This window comes from Bos indicus, chromosome 11, assembly GCF_029378745.1.
Source record: "Bos indicus isolate NIAB-ARS_2022 breed Sahiwal x Tharparkar chromosome 11, NIAB-ARS_B.indTharparkar_mat_pri_1.0, whole genome shotgun sequence".
NCBI classification, from domain to species: Eukaryota; Metazoa; Chordata; class Mammalia; order Artiodactyla; family Bovidae; genus Bos; species Bos indicus.
The window spans coordinates 104271151-104298743 of NC_091770.1; the positions used below are offsets into that span (position 1 = coordinate 104271151).

At 60.8% G+C, this 27593-nt stretch overlaps 1 protein-coding gene across 3 annotated transcripts in view; it reads right to left on the reverse strand.

Moving 5' to 3' along the window:
• SARDH (sarcosine dehydrogenase) overlaps window positions 1-26383 on the reverse strand; it is a 60345-nt gene extending 33962 nt beyond the window's left edge. Inside the window, exons 1-13 of one of the 3 annotated variants that reach the window (XM_019971151.2) lie at window positions 26226-26383; window positions 25500-25599; window positions 24882-24968; window positions 23959-24320; window positions 22759-22937; window positions 21226-21405; window positions 20416-20539; window positions 20166-20266; window positions 10907-11011; window positions 9566-9695; window positions 5516-5602; window positions 5129-5219; window positions 1216-1357 (exon numbers count right to left, since the gene is read on the reverse strand). In XM_019971151.2, the coding sequence (XP_019826710.2) occupies window positions 1216-1357; window positions 5129-5219; window positions 5516-5602; window positions 9566-9695; window positions 10907-11011; window positions 20166-20266; window positions 20416-20539; window positions 21226-21405; window positions 22759-22937; window positions 23959-24292 (1473 nt within the window). In that variant the 5' untranslated portion in view covers window positions 24293-24320; window positions 24882-24968; window positions 25500-25599; window positions 26226-26383. The remainder of the gene's footprint in view (window positions 1-1215; window positions 1358-5128; window positions 5220-5515; window positions 5603-9565; window positions 9696-10906; window positions 11012-20165; window positions 20267-20415; window positions 20540-21225; window positions 21406-22758; window positions 22938-23958; window positions 24321-24881; window positions 24969-25499; window positions 25600-26225) is intronic. The other 2 variants (XM_070799654.1, XM_070799655.1) reach the window with 2 other exon arrangements.
• Between the last annotated feature and the right edge of the window lie 1210 nt (window positions 26384-27593).

Sequence of the window (27593 nt, forward strand, 5' to 3'; positions counted from 1 at the left end):
TTACAAGTGCCAGCCAGGACCAACGGGCACCCGAGGCCCAGACGGCCTGTGTCTCCCCCTCCCTGTGGGCCACCAGCCTCAAGGGGGAGGACGCACGCGGCCACATGCCCGCTGGTGACACCCTGATGTCTCCCTGGGCGTCCGAGGGGCTGGGAACAAGGACACAAAGCCTGCTGCCCTCCAGTAAGAAGGGGGTGCCTCCGCCCGAGACAAGTCGCCTCCCCGACGACACACACATCAGCCGTCAGCGGCCGGGAGGTGTCACAAGGGGGCGGCTAAGGAGGAAGTGGAGGCCTGCGTGAATGTAGATGCCTCCCCGGGGGCACGGCTGTGCGCCCACCAAGTCCCCTCCAGGCACAGCTGTACGCGCCTGGACAGCTTGTCTGCGCCCGGCTCCTTCCACCCCAGGCTTGGGGAGCAACCCTGTGTTCCTTGGGAAGCAGCTGAGCTACGTAGACAGTGCGGGTGATGAAAGCCTGGGGTCAGGCGGGGGGAACCTGAACCCACGGGGGTCCCAAGATTGCCCCCGGGCCCTCCAGGCCAGGCCGGAGAGCGGGACAGCCCAGGAATCTCTGCTGACTCTGTCCTGGTGGGGTAGTGGGGAGCGTGCGTGGACGCCAGCTGCCTCTGGGGTCCAGGGACTGGTCTCAGAGGAAGGAGGCCCTGTCTTCTATAACCACCACCTGCTCACTGAGCCTGCCGCCTGCCTCCCGCTCCACCCGTCCAGGGGATGGGCAGTCCCTGAGCATCTATCCAGAGTCAGGCTCTGTACCCAGAGACAGGCCCGGGCCCCACTGGCTGGGTCCTTGCAGACAGGTAAGCTAAGCATGCAGCCCCAGATGAGGGCAAGGAAGCGGGAATGGAGATGGAATGGGGACGATAGGAGCAGGGGGACAGAGCCTGGGTTGCTGGGGACCTGAAGAGTGCTGAGGGGCAGGTCCCAGGAGAGGGCACCTGACGATGGGTTTCATCATATAAGTAGAAGTTTGTCAGGAGGAACGATGGCCCAGGCAGGCTGCTGCCTGGCTCGGCCTCCTGACCGGTGACTGCACACATCTGCCCCCGCGGCTACCCTGCCGCCTGTGCTGCTCCAAGCGCGTTTTACCCGCAAATGCCGGGAACGAGCCAGCCGCCTCGTCACCTCACGCGCCCTGCAGCCGGGACTCCCCGAGAGCGCCGCAGCCAGAGCAGAGCGGGCCCGTGGGGCTGGGGTACCTCGTGCAGGGGGCCCGTCCGCATGTTGCGTCCTGCCAGCGGCTCGTCGTGGGGGAAGACGACGGAGTAGTTCTTGGCGTAGGCCTCGTGGCTGCGCTCCCGGATCCAGCGGCCGTGGTCCGTGAGCGAGCGGTGGAAGCGCCTGTGGTGACAGAGAGGGGTGCGTCACCGCCTGGGGGACCCTCGTCCTCTCCCAGAGTCCTCCCCAAAGGGGCCTCGGGCACCCCCAAGCCTTGGGGAGCTCAGCTGCCTCCTCTGCAGCCCCCACAGCCGTCAGGCACAGGGACTGTGGGCACAGGGCCTCAGGCTGGGGTCGTGCTGGGGGTAAGCCGTGCCCCTCGTCCTACTGGGGAGCCACCCAGAAGCCCGGACCTTCTGGTGGAAGTTAACATTGGGGTCTTCAGAGTCTGGGGTCAGCAGGTGTGACAGCCTCTTTCTCCATGGGGCCCCCTCGGCAGAAACAAGGGGTGAAGATGAGAAACCCCCGAGAGGAATGGAGGCTTGTCTGGGGACCCTAGCTGTGTCTGCAGACCCTGCACCCGGGGACTCTGTGGCCAGGATCCCCGCAGGATCCCCCCGGGCCACTGGGGGGATCACGTCACCCTCAGGGGCGTCCAGCTCCACCTACGGGCCCTTCGCCGTTTCCCACCGAGCTCAGAGGCGCCTCCCCAGCCTGCTCACGGGCGCGATGGCCGGGCCACCCGACGGCCCTTCTGCCTGGCCTCCTTGGACTGCAGGGCCGCCCGAGCCAAACCGAGCACATCCGCTGGGCTGCCTGCCCCACTGGGCCCCGCTGCCCTCCCCAGGCACAGCCCACCCCTCAGGTGCCCAGCTCAACACCCCCAGCCCCCGCCTTTCCCCCACCTGTGGGCATCTCGCTTGTCCTCCAGGACCACTGCCCCCCCGGCTGCGTCCCCACCGGCTGCTGTCCTCAGGGACCCCGCCCGGGCCTCGTCGTGCCTGCCAACTCTCAGTTCTCACGTGGTTCTCGTCTGCACGGTGCCCAATCTGGGCGGGGCAGCGGGACCACACTCGTGAGGGTTCTGACGCCGACTCCATTCACAGCGGCTGCTACCGCGTAAGGGGCTCCCTTCCAGGGCGGGGCTGGGTGCCGGCTGCGAGAACCCAGGGCTGGTCCTCAGAGCGGCCTCACGTGTGGGGCCCTGGTTTGGCTCCTTGCACGGGACAGGAGACCGGCCTGTACTGAGCCAGGAGCTTCAGCATGAAGGCGGTTCATGGACGGGGGTCTGGGGGGTGCCCAGGCGCGGCCGGGACCGAGGAGGGGGACGGGCCTGGGGCAGGGCTGGGTGATCCCCAGACGGACAGATCCTGCCCATCTGGACCAGCCCCCGCCGGCCTTCTGCTCACACCTGTGCACGCCTGTGGGTGTCAGGAGCAGGCACTCTGCTGAGCCAGAGCACCAGCAGGGGTCAGCAGGAAGAGGGGCCCTCCCCGGGGCCCGCATAGCCCAGGCTGCCATTTCCCACCTGCATGCAGGCGGGCAGAGGGGCCTGCAGCCGGGCACCAGCGTCCAGCCGCCCTCCCGATGTAGTAAGGAGCGACTCCTCCTTTCCTGGCTGCCAGGACCCCAGCGACTCTCCTCAAACCAGCGGCCTGCGCTCTGGGCCCCGCCTAGGCTAGGCCCCGGGGGTGGGGGGCACATCCCCACCGTGAACCTCAGACGCCTCCGCTGGGAGAGGGGACCCTCGTCCCCATTTCACAGATGGAGAGACCCAGGTCAGAGAGGGGAACTGGCCACACAGCTAACAGGGAGGGCCTACCCTGGGAGCCTCCCCCACAGGTGACCCCCAGTCACCTCCCTGCCCGAGCTTGCCCTCCAACCCCCTGCATGTGTGAGCACAGGGACGAGCGCGGCCCCCCGCTCCCCGCACAGAACCCTCTACCCCCGCCTCGCCGCCCCCGCGGCCCGTCTCCACCCCCGCTTATTAGTGCTGAGAGGCCCCGGGTGCCATGCCGGAGGCTGGCCTGGGGGTGGCGGCCGCCCAGTATGTGTGTGGGGACGGGGCGTGGTGCTGGGTGGGCACCAAGTCCCACGTCAGGGACTGCTCGGGTCGGACGTCTTCAGCTGGTCCTCCCCTGGGGCACACTGTCCGGGCCGGAAGAGTGGGCGGACCAGCCCCCAGCCCCGAGATCACAGCTCTGGGGGTCTCCCTCCGGGGACCCTCTGCCCTCCAACCTGTGACCCGAGGTCCCAGCTGGCCGGGGCAGGGGCGGCGGCTCTGTGCGCACCCACGAAGGGGCCCCCAAGACACTCCCACTGATGTCTCGCTTGTGAGAGGAGGCAGGGAGGGAGAGAGGCCCAGAGCCCCTGAGGGGGGCGTCCACCAGCCCTGGAGGCGGGAGGCCGTTGGTGAGGCCCAGCCTGCACCCTGGTCCATCGGTTCCCAGGGCGGAGGCCTCACCCCTGAGGGAGGGGAGATGGCAGACAGCCTGCAGGCCTGGAGCTGGGCGGCTGTGGCTCCAGCGCCGGGTGACTTCAGGCGAGCCGCCTCCCGTGAGGGCTCCTCTGCTCTGCTGTTTGTAGCCGGAGGGGCTGGGACTGGCCCATCCCTGAGGCTCCGGGCAGCTTTATCATCTCTGGAACATTCCTCTCTTGGGAGAGCACGTGGGCACAGCCCCAGACTGTCTCCAAGGCAGCAGACCGCGCTGTGCCAGGCGCCACGGGGAGGGGATCTCAGGGTATGCCCGCCTGTCTGTGTGGGTGGCGGACACACCCCTGTGAACACAAAGTCCCCATCAGGCCAGGACGGGGCGAGGTTAGAAGAGGAGCCAGGGTGCGCTGAGCTGAACCAGAGTGGTCTCCACCACCCCCACCACCTCCAGCCCTGCCGGGCAGCCGGGGTCTCTCCAGGGAGCCCATCTGCCCAGAGCCATCACAGCGCCACGGGCTGGGCCCCCACAGAGGCCTCTCCAAGCCGCTGTCTCCTCTGCCCTCTGCAGTGCTCAGGCCACAGAACTGCCACCCGAGGAGCGGAAGCCTGGCCCCACCGACCCTGCCTCGGGGCCTCACTGCTCCAGCTCACAGAGGGCGGTGGGCAAGCCGGACGCCTCCCGGCTCTGATAGCAGCCCCGCACGCACACTGGCCTCAGCTCAGCTTTCTTTAGTGTTTCACGCGCAGACCCGATGCTGAGCATTCCGCCTACTCAGACACGCTCACTGCTCCCAGCAAGCGCCTCACACCCCCGTTACAGAGGGACGGGCTTGCACGGGGTCCGATTTATTTCAGTCTCCCCGTGAGTGAAGTGTGCGGCCAACGTCTCACTCGGGGCTGCCTGCCTCCCAGACGTGCTCACATCCCAGCAGTGACCACCCTGGCTCAGCCCCATCCCCGGGCAGCCTGCTCCCCCGGCCTCAGTCTCCCCATCTGCAAAGTGGGACGATGGGATCCCACTGCTGACCCCAGAGCCGTCGGACAGGTCAGGCAGGACACTGGGACGAGAGGTCCTGGAAACTGTAGAGGGCGGTGGATTTGCCAAACCCAGGCACCCTGCAGCACTGCCCCCTCCCCCAGCTGGCCTCTTCCTTCTTTGCTTACTGCCACCTCTTCCAAGACGCCCTCTGGATTTCAGGGAAGGCTCCTTTCTAAAGAGCCCGGGATGTTCACCCCACCCCACCCCATCCCAGCAGCTTCCCTTGTAGCTCAGTCGGTAAAGAATCTGCCTGCAATGCAGGAGACCCAGGTTCGATCCCTGGGTCGGGAAGATCCCCTGGAGAAGGAAATGGCAACCCGCTCCAATATTCTTCCCTGGAGAATCCCATGGACAGAGGAACCTGGAGGGCTACAGTCCACGGGGTCACAAGAGTTGGACACGACTTAGTGACAAACCATCACCTCCGCCGCCCCATTCTAGGGCAGCCACTGCCCACCCACCAGCCCCCATGGGCACTCGCCTGATGTCATAGCTGTGCATGTCCTTCTCTGGGCGCCCGTGGACAATCCAATAAGCCAGCTGCTGCCCGCAGCCACCGCCCAGCATCATTCCTGGCAGGAGCAGAGAGCTGTGGGTCTGCAATCCGCCCCCAGGCCCTGCACCCCACCTCCGTGCCCCTCCCACCTCTGTGGGCAGCGTCAGCCCCTATGCCCTGGGTCTCACCCCTGGGGTGCCACATGCCTCCTCCTGGCAGGCCTGTCCCATCTCCACCCCTGTCCCAGCCACAGCGCTCCTAGGCCCACCCCCACCCCAGGAAGGGGCGGCTCTGAGAACTGGAGGAGAGCCCAGCTGGGCCCCTCACTTCCGAGACGGCAGGAGTCGGGGAAGCTGCGCTGCCCGTACTCACCTGCGCTGTTGAAGCCGCAGCCCAGGAAGAACCCGCGGAGCTCAGGCGCCTCCCCCATCAGGGGCTTGTGGTCCGGGGTGAATGACTCTGAAAGGGAGGGGAGAGCCTGAGGGTCCCTCCCGGCCACATGCTCCTGGGTGCAATCTCCCAAGAGGACAATAACTGAGGCGGGAGTGGGCATCTGAGGCCGCTTCCTCCCTGCTCGCTCCTGCCACGTTCCGCTGAGGTCTTCCTCACTGATGATCTGAACTGGGCTCCGCCTCGTGGGGCCCAGGTGTGTCTCGTGACTTGCTGCTGGCGGGGGACCTCTCCCCGAGTCCCCGGCACAGCTTCCCGTCCCTGCGCCAGCTTCCCGCTGTATCACAGCAGGGCATTCCTGCCCGTCGAACCCCGGGCAATGCAAGGGCCGGGCTTTGCTCGCTGCCGTATCTCAAGACACAGGGTCCAGCAAACAGTTGGTGCTTGATACATGCTCGCTCAGTGAATGAAAGGTTGTAAGTTCTCTGGGAGAGGGGACCAAGCCTCTGGCTTCTGTCTGCCGCCAGCGTGCTGGGGACGGAGGCTAGGACTGGTGGAGAGGAACGCTCGAGCATGATTAAAAAGGGTGTCCCTGGTGGCTGAGATGGTAAAGAATCCACCTGCAACGCGGGAGGCCCAGGTTCAATCCTTGGGTTGGGAAGATCCCCTGGAGAAGGGAAAGACTGCCCACTGCAGTATCCTGGCTGCTACCCACTCTGGTATGATTATAAAGAGCCGCACTTGGCAGCCACAGTCCTGGGTTTGAACCTTGCTTTACTGATTCCTGGCTGTGTGACCTTGGCTCAGAAGAGCCTTGGACCCTCGTCTGTAACACAGGGATCATGGTCCCAATGACCGCGGACTTCACAGGGCTGTGAGTTACTCGGTCACAAATATTTGCAGCCCACCCGTCTGTGCCCAGAACTCGGCCCTGGGAGGCGACTGAACAGGCCCCACCCCTCGGGGAGCTGCCGGGAGAGTGGGTGGAACAGAGAGCCAAAGCATGAGTAAGCAAAAAAGAGGGTGTCTGGGGGGAAAAGTGCTACGTGATAAGGGGTCTGGAGTGACCGGAGGGCAGGCCGCTCCTAACCACCGTGCGGCGCCACCAGAACCCCGGGTCACAGAGGCGGACGCCGCCCGGCCGGTCAGGGCCCCAGGCTCCCCGCGGGGTCCTAAGCTCCATGTGTGTTGGTCACAAGCACTGCCCTCCTCCCTGCTGGTGACCGGCCGAGCCTGGTGTCCGACCCTCAGCATCTGAGCTGGAGGAGGCCGCCAGCCCCAGGGACCTGAGAAGGCTTCCAAATAGCCACAGAGCAGGGTGGAGGAGGCAGGGCGGACAGAAGGGCAGGGCCCCTGGTGAGGGCCTTGGAGGCCACAGTGACCCTGGCGGGCCTCCAGTGGGGGCGTCAGTGGGGGCCCGGGTCCTATGAGGGGGCCTGTGTGCAGGTCGGGCTGCGAGGGGCAAGCGGGGGAGGCCAGGAGGGCATCGGGTGAGGCTGGGGCGGCTCCCGAGATGGTTGTATTTGGGGATGACCTGGTGAGCATTCTGGGAGTGCTGGAAATGTTTCCAGAATGTTCTGAACAGTCTTCACAGAAAGTTAGCAAGAGGGAAGTTTGGGGTCAAGGGTCACCTGGATGTTTAAAAAATGGTTCAAGAAGATGCCGGATGCCCGGGACGGGGGCCCCCAAACTTGCCTCTGACGTCCCGACCTTGGAACAAGAGGTCTGAGGGCCCCCCGCTTCCTGAAGTCAAGGGTCCTGGGACTTCCCTGTTCTGTCCCGGAGGCCGAGGGCCGTTGACCGGCCAGCAAAAAGGCCCGTGTCCCCAGAGAACCTTCCTCACGCTGGGAAACCAGCCTCCAGGGGTCCTGACAGACACATTCTCCCAGTGGGGCTTCTTGGGTCGCTGACCCGCAATCCCGTTAGAGCCAGGACGTTCCCTGGGATTGTGTCGGGCCTGGCAATACTCTTGCCTGGAAAATTCCATGGATGGAGGAACCTCATGGGCTACAGTCCATGGGGTCACAAAGAGTCGGATGCAACTGAGCAACTTTGCTTTCGCCTTGGCTTTCTCCCTGACAGCCCCACCAGGCCCGGGAAGCCCTGGGGCAGTGAGTCTTCAGCCTGAGCCCCACATCCTGCGCCCCGAACCTCCCGGGCTGGCCAGGGGGGACCCCAGCTACCTCTTCCGGGAAAGCTGCCTGCTCACCTTTGCTCCTTCATGAGCCGAACAGATTGAAGAAGCCAGGGCTGGCGGCTGTCTGGACCCCATGTACTCGGGGCCCAGGAGGGCCTGGCGCCTCGGCAGGCTGCAGGCTGGGTGTCGGGACCCCTCCCTCCCCTGGCCTGGCCTGCCCCTCACTCCTTGCTCGGCCCCCAGGGACGACTTTGCCCGCTGGCCTGAAGCTCACGTGTGGCTTCCCCTCCTCACTCGGCCTGCCACCCATTTCACAGACGAGGACACCAAGGCTCAAGGAACGCAGAGTTTCAGACCCAGAGCTTCCTCTCCGGGCAACTGTCTTTCTGACCCTCTCTCCACCGCTAGGTAGGCACACACTCCCTGCTTCTTGCCTTTGTTGAGGATTAAAGGGGCCCCTCTGTGCAGGAAGGAGGGGGACACCCCTGTGATTCTGCTGGAGCCAGGATGGGGCGGCACGTCTGCGCCTGCAGGCCCGCTCCCCCACCCGGAACCCTGGCCCAAACGCCCCACATGGCACCCTCTAGGTGGCCCATCTTGTACCCACCAGCTTTGAGAGCCTGCCTCTGGCCGAGACGAGGAGCCAGTGATATCTTAGAGGCCCCTGTGAGCCCTGGCCTGTGCCACACGCAGCCCCACAGCTGAGACGTCTGGGCCTCAGGGCTGCCTTGGGCCCCTCTTCTGCCCAGAGGCCACCCTCTCTCTGCCAGGACCCCAGGCTGGCCGCCTCATCCCCCACCCCCGCCTCCACGCCCTCACCCTGGAACACGCCTTCTACCCTGCCCAGAGCCCACCGCCTTGGGTTCCCACTGCAGAGGCTCCGCCCAGCCTCCAACACAGGAGCTCCCCACCAGCCTTCTGGGCTCCAGGCACTCAGCTCTCAGAAGGAGCTGAGTGGACACCGTGGAGCCCCTTCACACCATGGCCCGCCTCTGGGGCCTCGGGCTCAGATCTTACTCTGGAATCTTCTCCATCTGCATGCAGCCTTTGAGACTCAGCTCAGATGGCTCGCTCGGCATGCATGGATCTTCCCCCACCCTGGGGTCCCTGAACTCCCTGGGGCACCCTAGGATGACCCTACCCCCAGGCCCAGTCACGGAACCGTCCCCTCTCCCCGCTGCGTTCTGAGTGACCCCCGTCACAACACTTTGAACGTCTGCGGTATAGCCTGGCCAGCTGGCCCTCCCACAGCAAGTGAGTGGTCTTGGCTGAACATGCCAGCATCGAGGACCCCAGTCTGCCCTGGCCTGGGGTCTGACCCGGCCGGCTGGCAGGCAGGGTCTGGGCCTGCACCCTGCACACCCGAGACGGGCACTCAGAAGCTGAGCCTTTTGGTTCATGCCGTTTCGCTCCAGCCTCCTGCGGTCCAGCTCTTCTGGGGACTGGAGGGGAGGCCCCAGGTGGGGCCTTTCCACGCTGTGAGGGAGTGTGGCCAGAGGGCAGAGGGGTGAGGCCGACCTGGGGGGCCCGCAGCCCTGAGCGAACAGCATCGGGAGCGAGATTGGCCCTTGCTCCCCCGGCTCAGCCTCACTGGGCGCTGGGAGGGGCTCGCCCCATCTCACAGCTGAAGGCACCGGGTTCAAGCAGGGACTGAGCCCAGGCAGCACCCAGGAGGGCTCACGCGAGGGCAGGGTGGGCAGAGGCCTGGCTGGGGCCCGGGGGCAGGCTTATGTCTGTCACCTGCAGGGAGGAAGACGCACAGCACTGCCCGCCCAGGACGGAGGGCCGGCCGGCCACACTCTGGGGGCGGCCAGCTCCCACCCCGCCCAGCTCCGGGCCTCCCCGCTCACCAGGCAGCTCCCACCCTGCCCCCAGCTCCGGGCCTCCCCACTCACCAGGGCCGCAGACTGTGGACTTAATCCCAGTTTTCTCCAGCACGGGGACCCGGTTGATGGCACCTTCAATATGCTGGGTGAACACATCCCAGTCCAGGTCGAAGAGGCCGAAGGCAAACTCATCTGACACCTGGGGACATGGCGGGAAGCTGCCCTGTGCCGGCTGGCCCCTGGAGTGCGGAGCCGGGCAGGCCCTGGCCAGCGTCTCCATCGGGTGGTGATGGTCTAGACGGTCCCCTGTTTGTCTCCCCCCTCCACCCCCCAGAGGGCCTGTCTGCTCCCCTTCCTGCCTGGACCCAGGCCCACCTGCTCTGCCCTGGACTGTTGCAATGGCCTCCTGCTTGCTGCCCTCCTTCAACCCATTCGCCCAAGTCAGATCAGGCCCTTTCTTGCCCTCGAGCCCCCCAAGACCCCCTGTGACTCTGTGTCTCATAAAACCCTGCATAAGCAGGCCCTGCCCACATCCACCATGGACCCACAGCCACGCTGACCTTCCTTCGGTTCTTCAAGGACACCAAGCTTGGTCTGACCACAGGGCCCTCACCCCATGGGCGAGCTGCTGCCCACCCTCCCTCTGCAGGGTCCACTCAGATGTCAGACCCCCATTCAGCCATGCCTGACCGCAGTCTGAAGGACATCCTTCCACTCCAGTCTCACTAGGCTTACCCTCAGCCTGTTAACTTCACTCAGGGTTCAGATCACCATCCCAAATTACGTGACTTCTTTGTTTATTTATTGTGTGTCTCCCCACCAGAATACAGGCCTCCGGGCACAGAGACTTTTATCTTGGTCTTCCTCTTTCTCCCCAAAGTAAAACAGTATCTGGCCGAAAGGAGTCATTTTATTGTTCAATTTGAAGACTAAACACATGAATACGAGAGCCGGGGTGGCCCATATGTGGTTGAAGTGGCTGAGGGTGCTGAGGGGGGCGCTGGGCCTGCATGAAGCTGGGCCTGCATGAAGCTTCCTGCAGAAGCTGCCAGGAGAGCAGTCCAGGCCGGAGGGAGACACAGCTAGAGCCACAGCAGGCAGGGGAGGGTGAGGGATGCTTTGCTGATGGGCGGAGGGCTTACATGCCTTCATCATCTACTAGATTCCCCACTGCATAGCTTGTAGCCTCTGACTACTGCTGCTTTGAGGCCAGCCCTCCGCCTGCCCCGGGTCTGTATATGCCCGCATACCAGGTTCTTAAGGGCTGGAGAAATGTGGGTTCAACTTTATGGGATGGGGGACCTGCCACTTCTCAGGTGGGGAGAGAGCTCCAGGACGGGGGTCTCCGGAAGAGGGCGTCTCTGCTCTGAGATGCAGCCCCACACCCCCCCTCGAGCCCTGGTGTCTCACCTCCTCGCAGAAGATGGGGTTGGTCTCGTAGCCGCCCACAGACAAGGCGTCCCCCTGCAGCCGGAGGTAGACAGAGGCATCATGGTCGCGGACGTTGGGCATGTTCTAGAGGGCAGAGCACAGAGGCCTCGGGGTCAGCGGGGCAGGGCAGTGGGCCAGCACCTCCACCAGGGCTCACAGACCCTGCGGGGCCCACGGTGCCCCTCCTCATTGTAGGACCCTGAGGACACGGTGGACCTGGGGCCTCGCTTACACAGTGGACAGAGCCCCCCGCTCACACCCGTAAGACGGCAGCAGAGATGTGGGAAGGAGGGGGCAGCTCAAAGGTAAAACCACAGAGAGCAGAAGACAGGAGAGCTCCACCAGCCCAGGGGGGCAGAGTGGGTGGGGGGCATGCCTCAGCTGGGGCTGGGGGGGCAGAGTGGGTGGGGGCTGTGCCTCAGCTGGGGCTGGGGGTCAGGGGAGAGTCTGCCAGCCTCCATACTCCCTCTAGTCTGCACAGGCCCAGCCTGCAGGTGGTGGCCAAGCACATGTGTGTAAGTGTGTGCGTGTGTGCACATGTGTGCATGTGTGCATGTGTGTGAGTATGCATGTGTGTGTGAGCGTGTCTAAGTGTGTGCATGTGGACATGTGCACATTTGTGTGTGCATGTGTGTGAGTGTGCACGTGTGTGTGAGTGTGAGAGAGAGTGTGTATGTATGTGAACAGAAGGTTGGACTAGGGTATCCTCAAAGCCGTTGGACCCGGGTGCCCTCCGTCCAGACGCCGCGCCCTCCAGGCCCGAGCCCCGCCCCACAGGCCCGCGGACGTGTCTCTGGTGAAAAGGGTCCCAGAGACCCCAGGCTCCAGGGAGGTGAGGAGTGGGCTGCCGTTCCCCCTCGACAACAGACTGGAGATTCTTTTGGAGACACCGACGCCAAGGTCCCTCATCAAAGAGAAGAGCGTTTGACAGAAGGACTGGATGAGGCCAAGAACATCTTCCAGGTCAGGCTAAAACACATGAGGCGCGGGAATCAGGAACGGGGAAAAGTAAGAAAATTAGACAGTCAGTCCTGAAGGGCTGACATTTACCTCACAGGGGCTCCAGGAAGAGAAAACACGGAGAATGGAGTCATAGGAAAGTCAAAGCAAAAAGCCAAGATGACTTCTCAGATTGAAAGTTGTGAGTCTCAGTCCTGAAGGGCCCACGAATGACTGGACCAGGCCTGCACAGAGGCCGTGCTGGAATGGGCCGCTGGGACACAAGTGAACAGGTGGGTCCTAAATAAAGAAACAGCAGCCCTGGAGGCTGGAAGACCCAGGGCAAAGTCCAGCAAATTCTGAAGACGACTTTGAAGGCAGAGTTCCTCATCAGAGTTCCTCATCAGTTGGGTGTGAGAAAGAATAAAGATTCTTTTTGACCGTTCTTGTACACAGAAATGTTTATCTCCCCAAGTACCCTTCTCAGTAAGTGGCCAGAGACCATGCCCTGGGCACAGAGAGCAGCGCATACGAACAGAAGATGGGTGAGGAGGCTCCCGGGGTGACTGCGGAGCAGAGGCTGATGGAGAAGATCAGAGCGAAGAGCCCTTCGGGGAGGGCAGTGCAGCTTGGAGACTTTACATGCTCTCTCTGCTCTGTATGAATACGCAGAAAATATTACTGTTTGACAGATCTTTTGAGACGTTTGAGGGGGGGGAAACTGTGACAGTTATGAATGTAGATGCAAATATCCAGAGGATGAGACGGTTGGATGGCATCACCGATTCAATGGACATGAGTTTGAGCAAACTCTGGGATACAGTGGAGGACAGGGAAGTCTGGTATGCTGCAGTCCACGGGGTTGCAGAGAGTCGGACACGATTTAGCAACTAAACAACAACAAGCCTTCACAAAATACTAGGAAACGGAACCCAGCAACATATAAAAAAGATTATCTACCCTGGCCAAGTGCGGTTTATTTCAGGGACGCAAAGTTGGCTTAACATCTGAAAATCAATCTAGGTCATATACCACTATCAATAAAGGGTGAAAAACACTAATTTATTTCAATAGGTGCAGAAAAAGTACTTGACAGATAAAAACACTTTCATCATAAAAACAGTTAATATCCAGGAACAAAGAGAACCTCCTGATAAAGGACATCAAAGAAACGGAACAGGAAGGAGAGAAGAGAAGCCTCCTCAGCGGTCAGTGCACAGGAAGGGGAAGCTGCAGCACAGGGAAGACTAGAGAGCTCCTCAGGAAAGCTAGAGACACCAACGGGACGTTTCATGCAAAGATGGGCTCGATAAAGGACAGAAATGGTATGGGCCTAACAGAAGCAGAAGATATTAAGAACAGGTGGCAGGAATACACAGCACTGACCTAAAGCCAGACATCCTGGACTGTGAAGTCAAGTGGGCCTTAGAAAGCATCACTACGAACAAAGCTAGTGGAGGTGATGGGATTCCAGTTGAGCTATTTCAAATCCTGAAAGATGATGCTGTGGAAGTGCTGCACTCAATATGCCAGCAAATTTGGAAAACTCAGCCGTGGCCACAGGACTGAAAAAGGTCAGTTTTCATTCCAATCCCAAAGAAAGGCAATGCCAAACAATTCTCAAACTACTGCACAATTGCACTCATCTCACACGCTAGTAAAGTCATGCTCAAAATTCTCCAAGCCAGGCTTCAGCAGTACGTGAACCGTGAACTTCCTGATGTTGAAGCTGGTTTTAGAAAAGGCAGAGGAACCAGAGACCAAATTGCCAACATCCACTAGATCATCAAAAAAGCAAGAGAGTTACAGAAAAACATCTATTTCTGCTTTATTGCCTATGCCAAAGCCTTTGACTGTGTGGATCACAAGAAACTGTGGAAAATTCTTCAAGAGATGGGAATACCAGACCACCTGACCTGCCTCCTGAGAAATCTCTATGCAGGTCAAGAAGCAACAGTTAGAACTGGACACGGAACAACAGACTGGTTCCAAATTGGGAAAGGAGTACGTCAAGGCTGTATACCTTGTTTATTTAACTTCTATGCAGAGTACATCATGAGAAACGCTGGACTAGGTGAATCACAAGCTGGAATCAAGATTGCTGGGAGAAATATCAATAACCTCAGATATGCAGATGACACCACCCTTATGGCAGAAAGTGAAGAAGAACTAAAGAGCCTCTTGATGAAAGTGAAAGAGGAGAGTGAAAAAGTTGGCTTAAAACTCAACATTCAGAAAATGAAGATCATGGCATCTGGTCCCATCACTCATGGCAAATAGATGGGGAAACACTGAAAACAGTGAGAGACTTTATTTATTTTTTTTTTTTGGGTCTCCAAAATCACTGCAGATGGTGACTGCAGCCATGAAATTTAAAAAATGCTTGCTCCTTGGAAGAAAAGTTATGACCAACCTAGACAGCATATTAAAAAGCAGAGACATCAGTTTCCCAACAAAGGTCGGTCTAGTCAAGGCTATGGTTTTTCCAGTGGTCATGTATGGATGTGAGAGCTGGACTATAAAGAAGGTTGAGTGCCAAAGAATTGATGCTTGTGAACTGTGGTGTTGGAGAAGAGTCTTGAGAGCCCCTTGGATTGCAAGGAGATCCAACCAGTCCATCCTAAAGGAGATCAGTCCTGGGTGTTCATTGGAAGGACTGATGCTGAAGCTGAAGTTCCAATACTTTGGCCACCTGATGGGAAGAGTCAACTCATTGGAAAAGACCCTGATGCTGGGAAAGATTGAGGGCAAGAGAAGGGGACGACAGAGGATGAGACAGTTAGATGGCATCACCCACTCAGTGAACATGAATTTGAGCAAACTCTGGGAGATAGTGGAGGACAGAGGAGCCTGGTGTGCTGCAGTTCACGGGATCACAAAGAGTTGGACACGACTTAGTGACTGAACAATAACGTAGCTGATTCGCTTTGCTGTACAGCAGAGACTCATACTATTTGTAAAGCAACCGTGTGTCAGTCACTCGGTCAAGTCTGACTCTTCGCAAGCCCTGGATTGCAGCCCCCCAGGCTCCTCTCTCCATGGAAATGGCCAGTGAGAACACTGGAGATGGCTGCCATTCCCTTCTCCAGGGGATCTTTCCGACCCAGGGATAGAACCTGGTTCTCCTGCATTGCAGGTGGATTCTTTACTGTTTGAGCCAACAGGGAAGCCCAAAGCAACTGTACTCCCCCCAAAAAAATTAATTAAAAAATGAATTTGAGAAAGAAGTGTGAAACTTGTACTGTAAAAATTAGAAACAATTTAATAAAAAGACAATCCAGGGACTTCCCTGGTGGTCCAGTGGTTACGTCTCCATTCCTCCAGTGCAGGGGGAACAGGATTGATCCCACATTCCATGCAGCCAAAAAAGTTTATTTTTTTTAATTAAAAAAGACAATCCAATGAAAAATGAGCAAAGTGTCTTAATAGTGGTTTTCCCCAAAAAACATACATAAGGCCAATAAGCTCATGAAAAGATGCTCAACATCATTAGTCATTAGGGAAATGCAACTCAAAACTACAAGATACCACTTTACACCCATGATGATGGCTAGAAAGAAAAAGATAGTAACAAATATTGCTGACAACGTGGAAAAGTCAGAACCCTCACGCACTGAGGCTGGGAGTGTAAAACAGTGCAGCTTCTTTGGAAAACAGTCTAACAGTCAAAAAGCTGCGCATGGAGTTAGCAACGCTCCTCTGTAACTCAGCAATTCCACTTCAAAGGTATCCACCCAAGAGAAAGGAAAACACGTGTCCACACAAGTCTTGTAAGTGAATGTTCACAGCAGCACAATCTACAGTAGCCAAAAAGTGAAAACAGCCCAAGCAGCCACCAGCAGATGAAAGGAGAAATACATCACGGTTTACAGGAGCGTATCATTCAGCCCTAAAAAGAAACGAAATTCTGACACATGTCCTAAAAGGACGAGCCCTGACAACGTCATGCAGAGTGAAAGAAGCCAGGCGTAAAGGCCGCAAATCATGTGATTCCATTTCATTCAAAGTCCAAAATAGGAAAATCCATAGAGAGAGAAATCAGATTAGTGACGACCTAAGCTAAGGGTGGCATGGGAAACGGGGACTGATAATGTGGATGGGGCTGTAGGGACAAAGATGATGTTAGACAGATAAATGACAGCTAGATGGTAGATATGGATGACTATAATAATAACAGACGGATGATCAATAATGGATGGATGGATGGGTGATAGATGATAGACAGATAGGCTCAGTTTAGTTCAGTTCAGTCGCTCAGTCGGGTCCGACTCTTTGTAACCCCATGGACTGTAGCCCGCCAGGCTTCTCTGTCCTTGGGATTTCCCAGTCAAGAATACTGGAGTGGGGTGCCATTTCCTGCTCCAGGGGATCTTCCCAACCTAGGGATCGAACCTGCATCCCCTGCGTCTCCTGCATTGGCAGGCAGATTCTTTACCCTTGAGCCACATAGATAGGAAGAATTAATGACAGCTACATAGGGAACTGAACAGCTGGAAAAACATACTTATTAATAATAACTCCAGGAAACACAAGAAGTTGGACACTGCTTGCTCAGGAGTTAACGATGTTTTCATTGCCATCAGATGGCAAATACTGACTACTGATTAACCAATAAGTGAACAAGCAAAAAGTAAAATCATTTCAGAAAGCAAGCGGGAGTGAGGAGAGGCTCACTTCCCCTGCGGGTCCCGGGCGCCGAGCTGGCTCTCAGCACCCCCAACCCTGGAGATGGACTCCTCAGGTGTGACCCCTCCACCCCACATTTGAGGACACGCAGCGACCAAAAGGGACCACCCGGCAGGGGCCCTGCCTCCTACTCCGGTCTGCGGGCTGCCTGGCTCCTCTGAGCACGGCAGCAGGGACGTCTGGGCCGAGGAGCTGCAGTCAGGAGCCACACGGGGAGTTCTCGGTAACCGAGCACTTCAGAACCGGTGATCTCGTTACCTCTGCTATCTCTACTACCCGAAAAACAAAACACACGAAATGCTGGGGCTCCACAGGGCGGGACAGTGGGGACACCTGGTGGTCAGGACAGCCCCTGCATTTGTCCAGCAGGATCCGTGTCCCTCCTCCCGGCCTTGCAAGGCCCCGGCTGCCACAGAGAGCCCAGCCCAGGCTCAGCTCAGCCCAAGGCGTCCACGGGGTACCCTCGCTGCCCCCTGCATCCAGAAGCCCACCCTATAGGTGCGACCCCAGGGTCACTGCTGTCACTGCCTCCTGATCCCAGCCCGTCCCCTTCCATCCGCTGCTCCTGGCCTCACCCTCGTTCAAATCCCGCCAGTTGCTTCCTTCAGGAAGCCCGTCTGATGGTGCCAGGCTTCCCAGTTCTCTGAGGCCCTTGCTGCCTGGACCGTCCCACGTCCTCTGTCACAGTCACGGCGGTCCTCACCTTGATGTGCCAGGCACTGTGCTCAGCCCTTCAGCCCACCACTTGGTTCCTCCCTCAGCACGGCCCTACACAGTTTTAAACCCATTTTGCAGAAGAGGACACAGGCTCTGGCGGCGCCTCGGCTCGCCTGGCTGGCTAATGGAGCGGGTCGGATGCACACCCCAAGCTTGGGCCTTTTCCCACGGCTCCGCCGCAGCAGAGCAGTAGGTGGAAGGCAGTAGGGTTGTCAGACCATCACGCGGCATCCGGGCCACCGTGTCTGGTGGACGCAGAGACCAGATCCAGAGAGGTCCCTGGATGCGGTCACAGAGGAGCCGAGGACAGCGCTCGCCTAGGACCCAGGATGGCACGGCTTCTTAGAACCGGGGTCCTTGGGGCAGCACAGCCCCCTGTCCCCCAGGAAGAAAGAAGAAGGGCATGTTGTCCAGGGGGCTGAACCCTGAGCCCTCACAAGCAGCCTGGGGCATCCAGGCCCCCAACACCGTGAGGCCCAGACCTGGGCAGTTGGCCCCTCACAATGCAAGACTCCACTGTCAGGGAGTCTCCTGACCACCCATAAACAGACCCGGGTGTCAGGGACCTCCCAGCATGAGCCCCAGAGCCCAGTTACAGGAGCTGCCTTGGCCTAAGCGAGCTTGTTCTCTGACTCACCAAGGGGTCAGACCATGTGGGAGGTCAGGGTCAGGGCCCGTTCCTCTCCCAGATTCAGGCTGCCCAGGTGTGATCTCAGGAGAGGCTGCCCTCCCAGACTCCCCATGTGGAGGGGAGCATGGGGAACTTGGCCCCCAGCCCCGAATCTCCTCTTTTCTCCTACAAAGAGTCTAAGAGTTTCTGGGGCTGGTGGCCCTTCCCTGGGGTGGAGCCTGGGGTTCCCAGAGGCATACAGGTCTCTGGGAGATGGTAGTGTTTGCAAGTAACACGAGTAACCCCAGTGTGGCACTGATCTTAAAAATTCAGGGAGTGTCCACGCTGCCCTGCTTCTCCCTGAAGCTGCCTCAAAGCCAGGCATCACGTGCATCGGGGCGCGGAGAGGCTGAGGCTCCGTCCCGGGCTCCGTGGATGCCTTGTGACCCTCCTCCTCCCCACCAGGATACGGCCCTCCTCTGCCCAGACCCATCCCCAGCTCTAGCCCAGCCCCCTGTCCACAGATTCCCTGTTGGTTCAGTTAGTAAATAATCTGCCTCCAATGCAGGAGACCCTGGTTCAATTCCTGGGTCGGGAAGGTCTGCTGGAGAAGGGAAAGGGTACCCCCTCCAGTATCCTGGCCTGGGTCGCAGAGTCGGACAAGGCTGAGCGGCTTTCACTTTACTTTCCTTTTCCAGTCCAGAGCAGTCAGAAGGTGACCCCTGGCGGCCACCAGAGATATTTCCCTCGGAACCAGGGCGGGCGGCTCGTCCACCGACACCGCCTCTTTCCCCAGTGACTCACTGTGCGTGGCACACCGCAGCCCTCAGGAGGAATGTGCTGGATCGTATCAAACCCATCCATGAGTAAGGGAACTTGGTGTCGGAAGAGGGGGGCGGGAGAGGGCAGGGGCTCCAGTCCTGCCCCAAGTCCCCACCCCCTTCACCACTGGGCCCACCCAGCAGCCAGCCTGGTGACCCGACGGAAGCCAGGCTCGTCCAGGGCAGGGGCGAGGCTCCCGGGACCCTCCCTGCTGGGGCCTGGCCCTAATCAAGGTCAGCCCCATCTCTTACCCACACCCGCGTGCCCAGGCCTGCCTCCGAACTGCCTGCTCCTCCCCAGCTGCCGTGCCCTGCGCCCTCCCCTCCTTCCCTCCTCCCCTTATCTCCCCTCTGCCTCCCCTTAGATGTCTCAGGAGACCCTTCGGATGTGGTCTCTGCCAGGGCACCGCCCTGGTCCACAGGCTGTGGGTCCCTGAAGCCCCAGTGCTTACCAGCCCGTTTTAAAATAAATAAGTCTATTTACTTGCTCGTACCTTCCCACTGCCAGTTCACCTGGGCAAGAACTGGGTTCTTATCTCTGTTACAGCCCCCGTTTCTAGAACAGGGCCTGGAGCACAGAGCTTATCCAGTCAATGTTTGACAGAGAGGGTGGCGGGGAGGGTGGGTTGGTAATTCGTGTGAATAAATGGACGGATGATGGAGGAATGGTGGGTGGCAGACGGGTGGGTACAGGGGAGGAAGGATGGGCAGGTGAACGGGTGGGTGAACAGGTCCGTCAGCGGATGGGTGGACGGAGGGCTAGAGGGAGGGAGGGATGGAAGGAGGGATGAACAGATGCAGGGAGGCAAGATGGACAGAGAGGAAGTGAGTGGAGGAAAGACGGGTGGGTGGAGGGAGAGACGGGCCGGGGGACAGAGGGATACGTAAGCAAAGGGATGGACAGGGCAGGGACTAGATGGAGGCGTGAGGAGACGGGAGAGGTGTGTGCAGGGCAAGAGGTGTGGTCGACGACAGGGCGACAGGAAGCTCCCAGGACAGGAGAGGGGAGATGGAAAGGGAGGGGGGGGCAGGGGCCCATGCCCGCCTCCCCTGGCAGAGGGGTCTCCAGGGCTCCCTGGGAGGGTCCCAGGGCCGTGGATCAGTGTCCCCTGAGACTGGCACCCACAGCATATTTGGGGACCCGTGAACATTCAGGGGTTCCCAGGAACACCCGGGGCACAGGACATGGCCAACGTCAGGCTGGCCACACCAAGTATGACAGGCTTGGCATCAGTGAGGAGCCGTGCCACGAAGGCAAAGGGGGGGCGGGACCTCGGGTTGCAGCTGTGCCACCTCCTCATCCTCACACCGCCCAGAGTGTCCAGTCACGAGGAGGCCCATTTTACACATGGGGCCACTGACGCTCAGCATGGCGACCTGCGTGTATGGGGTCAGAGCCAGGTCCGTGGGCCACCATGAGGCAGTCTCCTGCAGACTGATGCAGGCCTGGGGGCCAGCTACTCACCTGGATCCCCTCAATGCGCTCGGTGACGACGTAAGCGTGGTGCATGGCCACCAGCGGGACGTTGACGCCGGCCATCCTGCCCACGGCGCGCGCCCACACCCCTGCGGGCAGAGCACAGGTGGCTGAGCCCTGCCGGCGTCTGGCGAGGGCTGCCAGCCAGGCGGGCACTGGGTGCCCCCACCCCTAAGCAAGGCCAGGTTTGGGAACAGTCAGGGTGGCCACTCAGGAGGCAGGAGAAACGCCTTCCCACCTGCACAGTTGATCACACAGGGGGTCCGGATAGAGCCATGTTCTGTCTCCACAGCTGCGACCCGCCGCACCCCAAAATCGTCTGTCCGTACACGGATCCCGGTCACCGGGCAGTTCTCGATGATCTGAGAGTGAGAGGAGCTGCTTTCCAAGCCACGTCAGCTCTTGGAGGGCTAACCGCCCACCCTCTCACCGCCCCTAGCCCGGTCGGGCCCCGGGACCCCTGCTTTTGCTCAAGGAGGCTTCATGTGGCCCCATCGGGGATATGCGGGTGACAGCAGGGCAGGAACTAACTCTGCGCTCCTTGACTTGGAGAGCCTGTCCCCCTAAACAGAGACTTTAAAGAGAAAAAGGGCCCAAGTGACTGACAGATGCTGTGGTTTAAAGGTCACATGAAATTCAGCTCCGCTTTGTTTACTTCTCAGTGAAAAATACTCGCAGTAAAACTCAAGTGTCAGCACTGGGGGCCTCTGGGCGAGTCTCTTTTCTTCTTTCTTCAACTTTTTCCATGTCTTCTTCCTTGCTTATTTGTCTTTTCTAATTTTTCCTACAACTACGTGTGGACTTGAGTCAAAAGAAGATAAAATATAATGAGAGGAGACTTGGGACAGGTTTGCTATCCCAGCAGGGTGGGGCCTCCGGGGAGAGCGGACTTCATGGACAGACCGGAGCGGCCAGCCAGGGCAGGAGCGGGTCAGGGGCTCGGGTCCCCACTGGCCCGCGGTCTCAGTGCAGAGGGAGCTCGTGTTCCAGGGCAGGAGGGCCAGGCTCGGAGCGGGGAGGGGGGCCCGGGGCCAGGAGACGGTCGTACCTGCGCCCCCCGGGTGGTGGCAGCCCGGGCGAGGCTGGTGCAGGTGCCGGCGGGGTCCATGGTACCGTCGTGCGGCACGTACAGGGTCCCGTAGAGGTCCTCCACGTTCATCAGCGGATACAAAGCCTTGGTTTCCCCGGGGCTCAGCACGTGGGACTCGATGCCATAGACCCTGCCCAACTAGGGGGACCCAGAGGAAAGTGAGCCTGGGGCCTGGGGGCAGATCCTTCCAGCCACTAGCCTCCCCGTCTGGGCCTCCAAGGGTCAGTTTTGACCCTAGCACCCCCAGGAACCCTGAGCTGCGCCCGGGGAAGCTCCTGTCCCTTGGGCCAGCTCCGAGAAGAGTAAGGAACCCGTGCAGTGCTCAGAAGCAGTCTCTGGGGCCCAGGCACATAAGGGCTTACTGTGTAAAAAAATAATCCCCACAGGTCTGATATTTGGGGCTTGAACCAGGAGTGCTGGTCAGACCAGCTCCCCAGAGACCAGAGGGTCCTCTGTCCCAGGATCCAGCTGAATGACAGACCACACCCCTGACGCATCTCATTGGTCAACGGGCAGCCAATCAAGTGTCCGCAGGCATCCGCCCATCAGGACCTGCCCAACCAGAGATGTGCTCAGTGGCTAAGTCGTGTCTGACTCCTTGGACTGTTGCCCACCAGGCTCAGACTTTGTCCATGGGATTTCCTAGGCAAGAATACTGGAGTGGGTTGCCATTTCCATCTCCAGCCCAACTAGAGATGAGCTGAGCCAATCAGATCCCCTCTCGGAGCATCCTGACTGAGAGGTGGCAGAGACTTCGTTCCGAACTTGAGCTGAAAGATTTGACGGGTCACCTTTGGGGGCCCCGTCCCAGCTGATGAGTGAGTAAGCGTGGGGAAGAGGTGGTGGGAGGAGGCAGAACGAGACCACCCAGAGATCCCCCGCCCTGCTGTGAGGAAGCCAGCTGCCGCTACTTCCGCCGGGGCACTTAGAGGAACGCGGCGTCCCCGCGAAACTGCATCCCCGCGACCCACACAGCCGGTTTTGCTCGCCAGTATACAGTTGGTGCTCAATAACCAATGCATCGCTGGAGCAACCCGTCCCTTCCATGCCCTGGAATGTGGGGGCCAGCCCTGGCTGCTCTGGGTGAAGAACCAGCACTCCACACTCCACCCCAACAGCGGGCCTTCCACGGCCTAGGGCTTTCTCTGCTGTCTCCCCAACAACGGTGTTCCCTAAGCGTCTCCAGCAGAGCTGGGGGAAGTGGTCCTTGCCTCCTGGGTTGTGCAGTTTCATCCTTCAGCCTGACCCCGGGAGCACCGCGCATGGTGGCAATCCCCATGCACTGGGCCTCTTCTGTCTCCGAGGCTCAGCAGAACTGTGCTCCTTGACACGATCCCATTTCAAAGGTGAGAATGCCGAGGCTCCGAGGCAAAGCCTCCTGTCATAGGGGGCCCAGCCCAGCCGAGGCAGCCCGAGGCTCGAGCCCGCATGCGCCAGGGCTCCTCCCTTGCACTACACTGCCCCCCCCCCTCCCCGCAGGGGCGCACCCACCGACATGAGCCTCTTGTACTCATCCAGACGCTGCTGGCTGGATGCGATGAACAGGCCCCCGTTCTGGATCCAGCCCGTGTGCAGCCCCGTCTCCTCCTCCAGCTCGCAGCTCACCACTTGCCTCGTGTGCGCCAGAAGCTCCACCTCCACGTCACTGGGCCGCAGCTGCCACAGCAGGCCTGGCGGGAGCGGGTGGGCGGGGACGCCGTCAGCCCCACTGCACCCCCTTCCTCTGGCAGGCCGGGGCTCCCGAATATCAGGCTGAGGGCCTGAAGCGTCCCTGCAGGCCACGGAGAGGGCCCCGAGAGGCCGATGAGCAGGAGACGACAGGGGCAACGCTGAGTTCCAGGACACGGCCCTTGGGCAGCTCAGAGAGTGACAACACCAAAGGCTCCCTTTATCGGGCACCCGCTGTGGGCAGAGCCGGTCACAGGGTGAAGCGGCCCTGGGAGGCAGGCAGGACTGTTGCACTGTGAAATTAAGGGGCACCAAACGGCTCTGTGCCAGGATCTCAGGGCAGGTGGTGACGGGGTCCCGGGACCGACTGAAGTTCCCCCACAGAGCGGACCCCTTCTGAGTGGGGTCTGGGGAGTGGCCGGCCCAGGGAGAAGTGACGGTGGGGGGACAGGCCATGCGGGCAGTGACGGGTGCCGTCTGAACCTCTCCCCAGCTCCACATTCGGTGCCATCATGCTTGTATCGGCCAAAGCGGGAGTGACTGCCCCACAGACGCTGCCAATCTTAACGCAGGGTTAAGGCAGAAGGTTGGCTGCCCTGGGGACATGCACACCGGTCAGGTGCTGAGGACCGTGGTGCCCGCTGAGGACGCCTCTCTGCCTCATCTCTGGCGGTCCCTCCCCTGTGCATCCTCTGCACCCCGCGGATGCCCCTCATCCCGGGGGCTCCATCTGGAGAAAGGGCTTGTACTCTGAGCAGACAGCTGCCTGGGCCCCTGGTTCTGGTCTCAGCTCTGCCCCGCCCCCTGGGCCGGGTCCACAGTCAGCATCCGCTCCCTCCTTCCCACCGCAGCTCTGCCGAGACTCAGGGACACGCAGGGCCACCTTCAGGACGAGCCCGCCTCTGTCCTCCATGGCCTTCCCTCTGCCTCAGCTGCCTCCAGCAGGCCTCCTACTGGTCAGCCCAGGGCTAGCACCTCAGTGGGTCCAGGCCCTCCCGCCCCCACCTGCACCCCGACCCCTACCCGCCGTGTGCCAGGTGGTCCCGGAGGTCAGCCGCTCCCGCTCCAGCAGCACGGCGCCACTCACGCCCAGCTTGGCCAGATGGTAGAGGGTCTGGCAGCCCAGGCTGCCCCCACCGATGACCACCACGCTGGCTGTGCCAGGCAGGGGCTGGCTTGGGCCCTGGGCCGCCGCCGAGGCGTCCTCTGCCTCTTTCAAGGTCCGCTGGTACGGCACACTCTTCTCAGAGGTGGGGCCAGGCCCGCTCACCAGGGGTCTCAGCCCCCAGCCCCGGGCAGGGCTTTGGCGAGGACGGGTGGCCGCGATGCCACGCAGGGCTCGGCTCAGCGAGGCCATGGGGAGTCAGCTTCAGCACCACGGGGAGCTGGGGAGAGAGCTGGGGCTGTCTGGGTGCGGAGGGGACCAGTGGGCCCTGGGCCCCCCAGGCTGCGACCCTCCAGCTTCCCTCCTGCCGCCCACAGCATACGTGCACCCTGCATTCATCCAGCCAGGTGTACGGGGGTCTGTATGCTTCAGGCTCCGGCTGGGCCCAGGGAAGACCACGGTGGGGGAGAAGGGGGCAGTGTTCATGCTGAGACAGGACCACGGTGGGGTGGCAGGGGTCACAAGGCCGGGACCCCAACCCTCCAGCCTACATTCAGCTTGCCCTCCAGGGGAACTCCCGTCTCAACCCCACACAGAAGTTATTTCTGCCACGTTGGCCCCCACAGCCCTTTGGGACCCAAGGCAGAAGGTGAGGAAGGCAGTGAGGCCCGGCCTCCGGCTGCCTTGGGCCGTCTTGAATCTGGAGGGTGGGTGGCTCTTCTGTGACCTCGCAGTAGCCTGCAGGGCTTACCTTGCCTCCCTTCTCCTCCAGGAAGCCCTCCCAGCCCTCCCCAGCCAGAAGACCCTCACAGTTATAAGAAGACAGTGACAGGGAGCCCACCTTCTAAGGAGAGGAGGTGCAGGCGAAGTCTCCTTGGGGGAGGGTCCCGGCGGGGGACAGGACGGCTCTGAGGGGCCCCGGGCCCACCTGTGGGTCAGCAGGAGAGTAAGAGGGGTGTGGCTGAGACTGCGTTAATAACCGTGACGGCGTCAATCAGCCGATCATTAACGAAGTCCACTTGCGTTTTCAAGCGTGCATTACACGGCAAGCTGGGAACACACGTTCTCTCTGCTCTAAAATCAAGATGACTGTTGTCCCCGTTTCACTGGGTCGAGGGGGACTGAGGCCCAAGGAAGCTGGCCAAGGTGACCAAGGTCACAGGGCCACCGTGTGACTGCGCCTGCTGGCTGTCCTGCCCCCTCCTGAGCTCTCGGGGCTGGTTTGAGGGGGCAGAGGCTGAGGGTGCCCACTGCCGCCTCCTTTCCTTCCCCCTCCACCCCGGCGGGCACCGGGGCTCTCCAGTGGTCAGGTCTGTCCTGCCCCCGCCACAGTGACCCCCGCCCTTCTGGGGCTGAGGGCAGAATGAGAAGCAGGGAGGGGTGATGGCTGGGGCTCCGGGGTTTGGAGAGGTTGGAGAGCAGGGCAGGGCACCCCGGTCCCTCTGCCAGCTCTGCCTACCTGCTCCCAGGCACAGAGAGGGACTCCTGGCACGTGTCGGGACGTCCCTGTGGCCTTGGGATTACCTTACTCTGCCGGGAGCCTCCAGCAGTGGTTCCTGCTGGTGGAGACTCAGCATCACATGGGTGCCCAGGACACCTTCCCAGGGCCAGGCACCCACCACCCGCCTCCCACCAACACAGGCCACACGGCACTGCCCAGCACACACCTGCCTGGCCCCCGGCCTGGCCTCCCTCCCTCCTGCTGCACCATGGCCAAGGCTTCTGGCCCGAGAAACTGCCAAGTGCCCCTTCCCTGCCCACAGCCAGCCCCGCTCTCCCACCTGGGCAGTCCTGGCCCCCGCCCCCAGGGATGGCCCAGGGCCCTCCAGCCAGGGCAGCCGCTTCACCATTGACCCGCTCTCCTGCCCCCTCCAGCTCTCTCCCAGTTGAGCCCGGCCATCGCTGCCAGGGTTGGGGGTCAGGCAGAGGGGGTGGAGCCCCAGGGACACCCTCCTCAAAGGCAGTAGGAGGCGGGTGGTGAGGGAGGCACCAGACCCAGCTTCTGCCAGGAGAAGGCGGGCTGGGAGGGCGCCCAGGCCCCCACCCCCCACAGAGTCCCGTGGCTGTGCCCGCCCAGCCCGAGGGTCCCTGCAGCCAGAGCAATAGGAGTCCCAGCCAGCTCCAGGCCTGTCCCACCTCGCTGGCCCAGGGGAGGGACTGGGGCCTGCCCGCCCAAGGGGTGTACCTCCGGTCGGCCGCAGAGCTCCGAGGCCCCAAGGGGCCTGCCAGAATCCAGCTCAGCGGCTCCAGCGCCGTCACCTCCTTCCTTCCCAGCAGCAGCCAAACAGGAACCGGGGCGGCCCCTGCCCCTGCCCTGGCCCCAGAGGCCCTCTGCCAGCCCCCTGGCCCGCCCACTGTGGGGGCAGGACGCACCGCCCACCACCCAGCGTCCTGGAGGCCAGCTGGCTGAGCAGCTGCGGAGCAGGCCCTGCTGAGGCAGCAGAGCGGAGCTGCGAGCCCTGAGACCCTGATAAGCCTGCACGTGGGGCAGGTGACCTCAGCTCCTCATCCCTAAAACAGGGGTCACGGGGTTCTGCAGGTGAGCCCGTGCACCCCCATCTGCCCACGGCCGCCATCATGCTTCCCGCACCAGAAAGGCACTTAGCACAGCCAGGCGGGCGGGAAGCGCTGGGTCAACAGCAGCCTCGGGCCGGCTGGTGCTCCTTGGTCAGGTGATCCAGGACCTTAGCACGGACCTGCCTGTCCAGCCTCAGCTGCTCACCCCCAGGGGAGGGGTACTCGCTGCCCTCGGAGGCAGGAAGTCTGGGTTGCCCCCCCAACCCTGCTTCTGGCCACTCGACAGTGCCCATCTGCATTCTGCCCTTCGGAGTTCCCAGATGCCTCTGCTGCTGGGTGAGCCACCCTGAGCCTCTGCTTTCCCACTGCACAGCGAGCAGCTTCCCAAAGCAGGGATGCCTGCCTGCATTTGGTCGTCGGGGGCATCAGGGCCCAGAGAGGGGAGTCAGCTTGCCTGGGGTCACACAGGGGAGCCAGACCAGAGCCTGCTGTCTACCCCTGGGTCTAGGGCATCTGGTTTGTGCTCAGGCAGAAGATGCCCAGAGGAAATCTGGAACACATAAGGACATCCCCCTGAGGTGCTGAGATAAAATAGGACTTCTTCCACTGGATCAAAAAAGCAGTATTGAAATTTTGGTCAAGGAACAACATAGTAATGTTGGCCGCTAATACAGTGAGTGATGTAGGAGAGACGCTGCTGTGATTAATGCAAACGTCTGTGCTCTTGTTCCCACGGAGCGTCCAATGTCTTGCTGCCCATTCGTCCTCTGCACTCACTGAGCATTTTTGTTGTTGTTCAGTTGCTCAGTCGTGTCCGACTCTTTGCGATGCCATGGACTGCAGCACACCAGGCTTCCCTGTCCTTCACCAACTCCCGGAGTTTGCTCAAACTCATGTCCATGGAATCGGTGATGCCACCCAACCATCAATGAGCACCTACTGTAGCAAAACACTGCTGGGAGACCCCGAGTCAACCAGCAACCCAGTCCCTGCCCTTAGGGGCTCAGGAAGAAGACAGAGGCAGGAAGGGGCGTGG